This window comes from Eulemur rufifrons, chromosome 15, assembly GCF_041146395.1.
Source record: "Eulemur rufifrons isolate Redbay chromosome 15, OSU_ERuf_1, whole genome shotgun sequence".
Classification (NCBI taxonomy): domain Eukaryota; kingdom Metazoa; phylum Chordata; class Mammalia; order Primates; family Lemuridae; genus Eulemur; species Eulemur rufifrons.
In genome coordinates, this window is record NC_090997.1 from 90147668 (window position 1) to 90159855 (window position 12188).

General features: G+C 38.1%; 1 protein-coding gene across 1 annotated transcript in view; it reads left to right on the plus strand.

The window, feature by feature from the left end:
• Window positions 1-12188, plus strand: part of ZC2HC1B (zinc finger C2HC-type containing 1B) — a 37405-nt gene that overhangs the window by 5829 nt on the left and 19388 nt on the right. Inside the window, exons 2-4 of the mRNA XM_069488800.1 lie at window positions 4296-4357; window positions 6005-6124; window positions 6650-6788. Of these exons, the coding sequence (XP_069344901.1) occupies window positions 4296-4357; window positions 6005-6124; window positions 6650-6788 (321 nt within the window). The remainder of the gene's footprint in view (window positions 1-4295; window positions 4358-6004; window positions 6125-6649; window positions 6789-12188) is intronic.

Genomic DNA, 12188 nt, shown 5'->3' on the forward strand with positions numbered 1-12188 from the left:
AAGATTATAAATTGTTCTTTAAAAATAACAGCCACTATTATAACTTATCAAGTATGACTCCAAGTACAGAGGGAAAAGAAATAGCTAAGTTGATACTGTTTTAGAACATTTTCTATTAAAGAGGTTCTATATTTTTTTGAAAATCACTTGCTCTGATTTTTAAAATAGTTATGCATAATCTTTGTAAAAAATTTGAAAATGCAGGAAACTAAACGATAATATTCACCTTTACTCACACCATTCAAAGGTAATTACTCTGTGTGTGCCCTTCCAATCTTCTTTGTAAATATATGAATAAAATATTAACATTTTTCCATGTTCTCCCAAAATCATTTTTAATTACTATATTCTCATTTACCAGTTGGCAACCTATTTCTGTAAAGGGCCAAATAGTATAACTTTTGGCTTTGTAGGTCATATAGTTTGTTACAACTACTGAACTCCATTGTTGTAGTGTGAAAGCAGCAATATGTATATAAACAAATGAGCCTGGCTATGTTCCCATTAAGCTTTATTTACAAAAACACAAAGCCTCAGATTTGGCCCACTGGCTGCAGTTTGCCAACTCCTAGATAATATTTTAAAACCCTTTATTTTGACATAGTTTTACAAAGTGTTACAAAATAGCACAGAGAGATCCCTATGCCCTTTTACCCAGTTTTCCCAAAATTATATCTTAAATATCTATAGTACAATATCAAAATGAGGAAACTGACAGTGATAGAATGTGTGTTCATAGTCTATACCTATCTATTTATTTATTTATGAGACAGGGTCTCACTCTGTCACCCAGGCTGGAGTGCAGCAGCCTGACCATAGCTCACTGCAGCCTCCAACTCCTGTGCTCAAGCAGTTCTCCTGCCTCAGCCTCTCAAGTAGCTAGGACTACAGGTGCGCACCACCATGCCTGGCTAATTTTCTTTAATTTTAATTGTAGAGATAGGGTCTCACTATGTTGCCCAGGTTTCAAACTCCTGGCCTCAAGTGATCCTCCCACCTTGGCCTCCCAAAGCTGGGATTACAAGCATGGGCCACTGCGTCTGACCGTCCGTGCCATTTTATAACGTGCATAACCACCACCACAATGAAGATAACAGAACTATTCCATCACACAAACATCTCCCTCATTCTACCCTGTTTAATCACAATGACCTTCCTCCCCACCCAACTATCCCTACTCCTTGACAATCTTGATCTGTTTTCCATCTGTATAATTTTGTCATTTTGAAAATGTTATACAAATGGAATCACAAAGTATGTGACCTTTTAAGATTGGCTTTTTTTGTTCAGCATTGATGTCCATCCAGGTTGTTGCATGTATCAATAGTGTTCTTTTTAATTGCTGAATAATATTCCAAGGTATGGATATACCACAGTTTGTTTAGCCATTCACCTATTGAAAGGCATTTTGGTTGTTTCCAAGGGTTCTTTTAAAGTTCTAGCAATCACATTCCATGTGATTCAGTATACAGTAACAAACACTGTAGACTTCGTTGATGTCCATGTTTGATTCAGCAGGCTAGGCAGGTGTGCCGTTCCTTCCCTGTAGTCAAGCTTCCAAGGTGAACATGCTTCAGAATGTGGTGGTCCGTCTATATCCAAGTATTGAATTGAGTCATATTGTATCTATCATTATTTTAAACTCATTAAAACTCACTGATTTGAACCAAAGGTCATCAGTCCTTTAGGGGCTTCGAATTGCTTTGTAGGTAAGTATTGACATATCTGTAGTTATAGTGATGACTGAATCCATAGTCTTAACATTTGTAGAGATAGAGGCTCAGTTTTACATCTATGTTACTACTTACTACCCATGGTCTTAAAAAGTCACCTATCCTTGAGGGTCTATTTTCTCATCTGTAACATAAAAAAGTACCAACTGTGTGTCACAGGGTCACTGTGAGGAGCACATGAGATAACACAGGAAAGGTGTTTTGGGAATAGGAAAGCCTTATGCAAATGTTACTATACTATTCACACAGATTAATCCTTCACTAGTGTTTTAGAAAAAGTAGCAGTTTAATAATCAGGATGAGTCATATTTATTAATAAGTATATGGAGGGTTGGGGTATTTTTGCTGAAAAAAATAAATTCCCTGTTTTTCAGCGTCATAAGGCCGAAAGAATGGGGAGCGAGAGAGGTATTTCTGTGTGCTCTGATGGATGACCTCTGTTGAAAGTACAACTCCAATTAGCAGATGTGAGAAGAAATCACTGAAATCAACCACGTCTGTAGCAGGCTACCATCTGCGTCCTGTTAACTGGGCCTTCCTTTCTCAAACTGTCTTTGCTTGATTTCCATGACCCTTTTCTCTCCTGCTTCTCTTGCTGGCGTATCATTGTTTTCTTGGCCCTTAGATCTAAGTTTCCCTAAGGATCATCTCTGTACTTCTCTTTCCATGACTTCTTCCCTGGAAGTATCATGCCTTTCCTTCATTCCTCAAAGCCTACATCTGTGTCTCTAACCCCGACCTCCCTCATTTCCATCCTGCTGGCTGAACGACTCTATTTCTACTCAGTGTTTCCAAAGCTGAGGTCATTGTTCTTCCTAAGATGGCCCTTTTTCTCAAGTTTCCTATTTCTGTCCACAGCCCCACCATCTTCTCAGTCCTGTCTCCAAACCTAGCACCGTCCTCAGCATTCTTCTCTTTGCCACCTCCCAACCCCCCCAAATCTAGTCATGTTGTAGATTCTTTGCCACAGCGTACTCATGTCCTCTTTCATTTCCATTTCAGGTCTCTACTTCCAGCTTTTTTTTTTTTTTTTTTTTTTTTTGAGACAGAGTCTCGCTTTGTTGCCCAGGCTAGAGTGAGTGCCGTGGCATCAGCCTAGCTCACAGCAACCTCAAACTCCTGGGCTCAAGCTATCCTCAGCCTCCCGAGTAGCTGGGACTACAGGCATGTGCCACCATGCCCAGCTAATTTTTTCTATATATATTTTAGGTGACCAGATAATTTCTTTCTATTTTTAGTAGAGACGGGGATCTCACTCTTGCTCAGGCTGGTCTCGAACTCCTGACCTTGAGGGATCCACCCGCCTCGGCCTCCCAGAGTGCTAGGATTACAGGCCTGAGCCACCACGCCCGGCCACACTTCCAGCTTTTTAACTAAAGCCCCCTCTTCTCCCTTGTCCCCTGATCCATTCATCCCTTCTTGTCTCTGTCACCTGAATCTCCCGCAGCTCGGTGTGCCTGATGGCTCTCCGTGCTTGCAGAGTAAAGCTCAGATTATTAGTTTAATATAATTAGACTAATTATCCATGCTCACACCTCAAACTACTTTTTTAATCTTTACATACTCCAGATGAACCAAAAGGAGGAAGTATTATCAAGTAAAATGATTTATTTTTTCACAATTCCAGAATGTTTTGCTGTTCTCATGACACTTTTCTAACTTCGTTTAAAATTTATCTGTATACTTCCTCTCCTTTTCTATATTGGACCCATGTAGAGTTTCTCTCAATATTTCCACAGAGTTGCATATAGAAGATACTTATTTATTGAGTGAATGATTGGTCCTATGGTAGAAACTCAATTCTTGTTTGGCCCATACATTCAACCAGTATTTATTGATGCCTTACTATGGGTCAAATACACTGAGGCATTTGGGATATAGTAGGCACAGTCTCAGCCTTTGTAGAACTTACATTCTAGTAGGGATCCCAAGATGTTATTATTGGATTATGTACGACTGACTTTATACTAAGATATTAACTTTGTACTTATATCTAAAGGAAAGCTATTAGGCACTCTATTTAAGAATACATTAGGGCAGGGTGCGATGGCTCACGCCTATAATCTCAGCATTTTCAGAGGCTGAGGCAGGAGGATCACTTGAGCCCAGGAGTTCATGACCAGCCTGGCAACATAATGAGACCCTGTCTCTACAAAAAAAAAAAAAAAAGGAAAGAAAAGAAAATTAACCAGGTGCGGTGATGCACACCTGTAGTCCCAGCAACTCAGGAGTCTAAGGCAGGAGGATCGGGCCACAACACTCCAGCTCTGGGTGACAGAACGAGACCCTATGTCTATTTTTTTTTTTTTAAAGAATATATTAAATAATTATATTCGGGTTGCCTGAAGGATATGGAATTTACCTGTTTAGTGAAGTGAGAAGTTTCTACTAGGAAAGGAAAACATGGGTAAGTGTATACAGGATCTTCTTAAGCAGAGGAAGCGGTTGGTGGGGAGAGAAAAGAAAGGATATCAAGCTATTGAGGTCACCTCCAGTCAGTCATTTCTTCTCAGCCAGGCAATTCCACGAAACTAACATAATGTACTCTTGAATCTTACGCAGATGGCAAGCAGGAGTTATTTCCCTGTGAAGTCTGTGGAAGACGCTTTGCAGCAGATGTTCTGGTAAACATAAAGACATTGTGTAGATGTGTTTCATTGGAGCTAAATGAACTGTCAAGCCAGTGAGGAGGCGGCGGTGCAAAGATTAAAGACAGATGTGGAGGGAAGCTAGGGAAGAGAAGTACATAACCTATGGCTGGCAGGCCCGGAGGACATGGAGGTTGATTAATGCCACTTCATTCGAAAGCGACCCTATTAAACATGGTGCTCCTAATACAATGGCAGATGGAAGGATCTTGGCACAGTCGATTATCCCTTGGGAGGTTTTGGCTCTTCCGCCTTTTCTTTAACCATCAAAAATTCAAATTTCAAGGCCAAAGCACCAGGGAAATTAGCTAGTCAAGAGGAATGAGCATTGAATTTCAGACATCTGCAAACTTGGCTTTTAGCCGCAAATTTGTCACTATTTCTGACAAGACCTTTAACCTTCCTGTTTTCTGCTTTGCCACATATACAGAACCTTCCAATTCCAGGGTTTTTATACCATTTGAACAAAATAATACATGGATGTAAGGTCTGTTCCAAGATCTAATTGTTATCCAGATTCAAGCTAACCGCATGTCAAGTCCCGTGACTGATGGTCATAACGTTGGATAAAAGCTTGATTTATTTCAAATCTAGGGAATCAAACAGGTGGTAGCCTCCAGTATTATAAAGGGATTCCCAAGAAAGATGGTTTTTAAAAAATAAATAAATCAACCTAAGATGATAATGCAATTATTAATTAGGCCATTTTCGATCAAGGAGACTTATATCAAATTTAAAACATTTGGATTATAAGCCTGACTACGTTTGGGACAAAAGACAACAAAATGAGGTTATAAGTTTTGTTTTTTCTGGGAATTTCGACAATGAACTTATTGGTTAAGGGTGGTTAGAGCTTCCTGAAACTAGAGAGGTAGCTCACGGAGCCTGCTAGGGCTCTGCAAGCGACCAGTGTGCCAGCGTTGCCTTTGCCAGCCCAGAGCTGCCCCCCAGAGAATCTGTTTGAGACCCAGGAGGTGCCATTTGGAGAGGGACTCTCTAAGTGTCAAACATGTCCTGAGTCCTCCTGCGTTTCACTTCCTCAGCCTACCTCTAGGCTACAGAGAGCATTTGATCAAGTGATCCGATCTCTCTCTCTCTCCTTTAGTTTAAAATGGGATGGCTTCTTGTTAGCCAGGTGCAGGGATTTTCAGAGTGTGCACTTGGGGTTTGGACAGAGCAACTGTATACATACCAGCTATCACGTGTTACAGGTCCACCAAGGAAGAAGGCAAAGATCCCACAGTGGCACAGTGACAGACTTTATCGGGTGGCACACAGGCAAATCTCTATGTGTTGGGTCCTCAGTTTTTGTGCCAGAAATGTTCTTAAAGGACTACTGGTTGGAGTAAAGAGCATACTGCCCAAGTTTGAGTTAAATATATAAAACCAAATTTGAAGTGAGCCTCTTTAGTGGTAAAAGCTTTTTGTCTTTGCCCAAACACAGTGTCTAGTTTTGTGTGACACGGGTGAGGAGAGGCTGATGGATTTGCTCTGCTGTGATCTGTTAGAGAATGAACTAGGCTCTAAGGGGCAACTCAGAAACCATAGTGAGGGCTAAGTACTCCTGGGTATTAAAAACTTTGTGCATTTTTGAAATCCCACTCCCCACCTTTCCTTTTCTAGGAGAGGCATGGACCAATATGTAAAAAACTCTTCAACAAAAAGCGTAAACCTTTCGATTCCTTGAAGCAAAGATTACAAGGCACTGACATTCCTACTGTGATGAAGGCTCCTCAGTCCAAGGTACTATTGATATCTTCTTTCTTGTTCTTTATTACATTCTTCATTAGAGCCTATGTCTGGGCTTTCTGGTTTCATTTTTCTCAATAGCGCAGTGTAGTGTCACGTGAGTGTCATCCACCTTTACTGTTTTCTTTACAGTCTTGCTCACTTAGATTTCCAAATATATTCCAGATACTTTCCAGATGTGGCAAAAATAATCTTGTTTATACTTTCATTAGAGTAGCTTTAAGTCTAGCAAGTAACTTGGGAAGAAAGTCACTTTTAATATTACTTTTGTCTTCCTTTAAAGTTTTGTAGTTTGTTTTTCTGAATTTTATTTTGTGTTTTCCCTCACTACTGTGTCTTGCAAATTTCATTACTATATTTTCCAAACCTCTTTAAGTAGTTTCTTTGAAAAACAAATTCTTTTTTCTCCAAATTTCACAGTCCTGTTTCCTGTAAATTCAAATCCCAGCTTTAAAAAAAAATTGTAATTAAGTGGTATATGGCCAAGGGTAGTATTTGTTGGTTTAATTTTTTTTACAGTCTCGACCTGTGAGGAAATCTAACTGGAGACAACAGCATGAGGACTTCATTAACACAATCCGATCAGCAAAGGAGTGTTCGCTGGCCATTAAAGAAGGCCGGCCCCTCCCACCTCCACTCCCTCCATTCGTGAATCCAGGTGTGTGGACAGTTTGGTTTACTTTTGAGACTGAGGCTATGCTTGACTTTTGGCCAAGTCACTATGCCTTCTATGCACTATAAATTGACAATAACAATTATATAGAAATAATGTTGTCAATTATATAAAGGTAAATTTACCTTATTCTATTTTCTTTTTTCCAATTCTGCATAAGGATTCTGTGCTTCCTCCTAACTCTGTCTCAACATGAGAACACCACTGTACCTGTGCTGTGGCATTACATAACTCCAGGGTACACCATTTGTGTCACAGCTGATGCACATGGCCCTGTGCAGAGCAGTCTAAGCAATTCCACCATATACACTGCTGGTGGGACTGCAAACTAGTACAGCCTCTGTGGAAAGCAGTATGGAGATACCTTAAACAGATACAGGTAGATCTACCATTTGATCCAGCAATCCCATTACTGGGCATCTACCCAAAAGAACAAAAGACATTCTATAAAAAAGACATCTGCACTCGAATGTTTATAGCAGCACAATTCACAATTGCAAAGATGTGGAAACAACCCAAGTACTCATCAATATATGAGTGGATTAATAAAACGGGGTATATGTATACCATGGAGTTCTACTGAGCCACAAAAAACAATGGTGATCTAGCACCTCTTCTATTATCCTGGATAGAGCTGGAACCCATTCTACTAAGTGAAGTATCCCAAGAATGGAAAAATAAGCACCACATGTACGAACCATCAAATTGGTTTTAACTGATCAACACCTAAGTGCACATTTAGGAATAACATTCATCGGTGTCGGGCAGATGGAAGTGGGGAGGAGGGGATGGGTATATACACACATAATGAGTGTGGTGCGCACCGTCTGGGGGATGGACACGTTTGAAGATCTGACTCGGGGGTGGGAGGGCAAGGGCAATATACGTTACCTAAACTTTTGTACCCCCACAATATGCTGAAATTAAAAAAAAAGGAATTCCACAATAGCTCCATAGTCAGACACCCACAGATTGCTCTCTCTCTCTTTTTTTTTTTTTTTTTTTTTTTGAGACAGAGTCTCACTCTTTTGCCCTGGGTAGAGTGCGGTGGCATCGTTGTAGCTCACTGCAACTTCAAACTCCTGGACTCAAGTGACCCTTGTACCTTAGCCTCCCAAGTAGCTTGGGCTATAGATATGCACCACAACGCCCAGCTAATTTTTCAATTTTTAGTAGAGACAGGGGTCTCACTCTTGCTCGGGCTGGTCTCGAACTCCTGAGCTCAAGTGATCCTGCCTTGGCTGCCCAAACTGCTAGGATTACAGGTGTGAGTCACCTCACTTGGCCTCTCTTCTTTTTCTTTATGAAATTCCCAAAACATAAAATTCACCATTTTAATCATTTAAAGTTATACACAGTTTAGTGGCCCACAGCTTTTTTACTGCAAGGCTTTTAGTTTGAAAATTTTCAAATCTATAGAAAAGAGTAAGGAAAGTACAATTCTCACCCATATGCCTTCCACTGAAATGTGAAAATTGTTGACATTGTTGCCATATTTTCTCTCTCTCTTTTTCTTTTTTTGCAGAACCATTTAAACATAAGTTTCAAACATCTTTAACATTACCCTTAACTATTTCATTATACATCTCTTAAGCATAAGTTCATTTTCCTGCATAATTATAATACTATTATCACACTTAATATATAGACTCATATTTTCCCAATTATCTTAAGAATGTCTTTTAAAGCTCTCCACTAACCCCATCCCAGCTACAATCCAGGATCCAGCCAAAATTTACATATTGCCTTTTGTTGTCTTTTTTAATCCTACACAACACTCCCACCAGGGTATTTCTCTTTTAGAATGTCTCATATTCTGTATTTGTCTACTTTTTGAGTTATATTAATGTTTAAGTTGTTCTTCTATCCTATCTTGCTGTAAATTGTGAGGGCTAAAAGCTCAGTTAGATTAATATTAATTTCTTATCAGATACAGTATATGATTTGCAAATTCTTTTTTCAATTCTGGGGGCTGTCTTTTTACTGTCTTGATAGTGTCCTTTAATGCACAAAAGTTTTTAATTTTGAAGTCTAGTGTATCTGTTTTTTCTTTTGGTGCCTGTGCTTTTGATGTCATATCCAAAAATTCATCATCAAATCCAATGTCATGAAGTTTGTCACTTGTCCCTTGTGCTTTCTTTCTTTCTTTTTCTTTCATTTCTTTTTTCTTTTCTTTTCTTTTTCTTTTCTTTTCTTTTTTTTTTGTAGCTCTTACATTTAGGTCTCTGATCCATTTGAAGTTAATTAGTGTGTGTGATATAAGGTAAGGTTCCAACTTCATTCTTTTGCCTGTGGATATCCAGTTTTCTCAGCACCATTTGTTAAAAAGACTGCCCTTTCCCCATTGAATGGTCTTGGCACCCTTATCAAAAGTCACTTGACCATATATTTGAGGGTTTATTTTTGGGCTTTCTATTCCATTGGTCTGCATATCTGTCTTTATGTCAGTGTTGCATTGTTTTGATAACTGCAGCTTTGTAGCAAGTTTTGAAATCAGGAAGTGTGAGTCCTTCAAGATACAGCCAAGATTGTTTGGGCTATTTGGGGTCCTTTGGGATTCCATATGAACTTTAGGATGGTTTTTGTCTTTTTATGTAGAAATGCCATATTGGGATTTTGATAGGGATTGTATTGAATACATAGATCCCTTCAGAGGTATTATTGTCATCTTAACAACATTAAATTTTCCAATCCATGAACATAAGATGTCTTTCATTTATTTATATCTTTAATTTCTTTCAGCAATGTTTTGTAGTTTTAAGTGTATAAATCTTTCACCTCATTGGTTACATTTATTTCTAAGTGTTTTATATTTTTGATGTTACTATAAATGGAATTGTAAATTTTCTTTTCAAATTGTTCATTGTTAGTGTATAAAAATGCAACTGATTTTTGAAAATGTTGACTTTTTGTCTTATAACTGCTGAATTTGTTTATTAGCTCTAATAACTTTTTTGTGCAATCTGTAGGTTTTTACAATAAGATTATGTTATCTGCAAAGAGATAATTTTACTTCTCTCTGCCCAATTTGGATGCCTTTTAATTTTTTGCCTAAATCCTCTGGCTAGAACTTATGTCAATAATACTATGTTGGCCGGGCACGGTGGCTCACGCCTGTAATCCTAGCACTCTGAGAGGCTGAGGCGGTTGGATCGCTCAAGGTCAGGAGTTCGAGACCAGCCTGAGCAACAGCGAGACCCTGTCTCTACTAAAAAAAAATAGAAAGAAATTATCTGGCCAACTAAAATATATATAGAAAAAATTAGCCAGGCATGGTGGCGCATGCCTGTAGTCCCAGCTACTCGGGAGGCTGAGACAGGAGGATCGCTTAAGCCCAGGAGTTTGAGGTTGCTCTGAGCTAGGCTGACGCCACGGCACTCACTCTAGCCTGGGCAACAAAGCGAGACTCTGCCTCAAAAAAAAAAAAAAAAAAAAAAAAAATACTATGTTGAATAGAAGTGGTGAAAGCAGACATCCTTGTGTTGTTTTCCACTGAGTATAATGTTAGCTGTGGGTTATAATTTACTATTTCAAGCATAAATAATAGCATATTATGGGTATTATAACAGGTGGAAGTGAAATGTATGAAAATAATATCACAAGGTTGAGTGAGGAAAATAGACACACACTGTAAGTTTCTTACATTATATACAGATGTATATATAGTATTATTTGAAGGTAGACTATTATATGTTAAAGATGCCTATTGTAAATCCTAGAGTAACCATTCAAAAATGTAAAGGCATTGCTAATAAGACAATACATGGAGTAGAGATAAAATGGAAAAAAAAATCAATCCAAAATAGGATAGAAAAAGAGGGAAAAAAGGAACAGAGAATACATAGGATCAAGATAAATAGCAAGATGGTAGGCTTCAACCTACCCATATGAATAATTGCATATAAATGACCTACACACTCCAGAAAAAGGATAGAGATTGAATAATAAAGCAAGACCCAACTATAAGTTTCCCACAAGAAATACACTTTCAATATTGGAATTCTTTTATATGGAATTATAGGACAGGCAAAACTTATCAATAGTGACAGGAAAATGGATTGTTGGTTGTCTAAAACTGGGTTTGTGAGAATATTGACTAAAAAGAGGCATGAGGGAACTCTTTGGAGTGATGAAAATATTCTATATTTTAATTGGGGTGGTTACACAAAAGTATATGTCTGTCAAAACTCATTGAACAGTACATGTAAAATAGGTACACTTACTTGTGTATAAATTATTCCCCAAAAAAGTTCATTTTAAAAAGTACAAAAACTCAGTGTAATCATACTATAAATATCATCTGAAAAACAAATCATCTGAACTTCTGTACCAAAATAATCATTATACCTACTTCACTTTTGCTGGGTGCTAACGAAAATGTAGTTTAAAATAATTTGTTGTCTTAAGAGGCTTGGTAGAAAGATCTGTGGCTGTGATTTTAGTAATAGGCAAGTACTTTGGCAATAAGTTTCATATTAAGAAAACCATCTTTTATGAGTAATATATTCATTTTAAGATCAGAAGCTGCAGGGTTGACAGCTACCTTATGGTTTTCTAATTGAATAAGTGATACCATGTTGGTGTCCTGCTGTGTGAATTTCTCTCATGTTTTAGATCCAATTTGGATGTAAAATGTGAGTTGGATCTAAAATGTGGTGATTATTGTCTCTCTCTAAAAAAAATTCCCTTTGCAAGGCCTCATCAAATGTACAATTCATTTTTCTTTCCTTTGCATTCTTATGCTAAAATATAGTTTAATAGTTAAATTCTGTGCCCTTAACTATAATTTTATGCAGCAAGAAAAATGATTATATGCAGTAGCCCATTTTTATTGCAATTTGATTATTTTGACTGTGCAGGGATTTTATATTAGCCCAGTGTTCTCAAGCTTAAGTACTAGAAAATTTATACACACATAACTAGTGTTATGTATATTATGGCCTAATATGCATGAGTTTGTAAGTAATTTCCTTTTTTCTTTCTCAGCATGATTCCCTATTTTCATGACTCAGTTCTCATGACATGCATATATTTATTCTACTTCTTAGTGACTTAACCAAGTCTGCCAATGATTCAAATTTCCAGGATGTTGTGACAGTTTATGGGGGGAGTGATGTCGAATATTTATAATTAGAATTATTCTGTGAGGCCTGGGACGTTCCATTACCATTTTATATGGCTACGGAGACTCTACATGTTTGCATTTTGAAATGATGCTTGTTTTTCTACTCTAATTTTTTATGAGATCTCACCACCATATTTCTCTTAAGAATCCATTTGTACTCTGACTTGTAAAATGATTATTGAGCCGCGCCTGGTGGCTCGTGCCTATAGTCCCTGCTACTCAGGAGGCTAAGACGGGAGGATTGTTTGAGGCCAGGAATT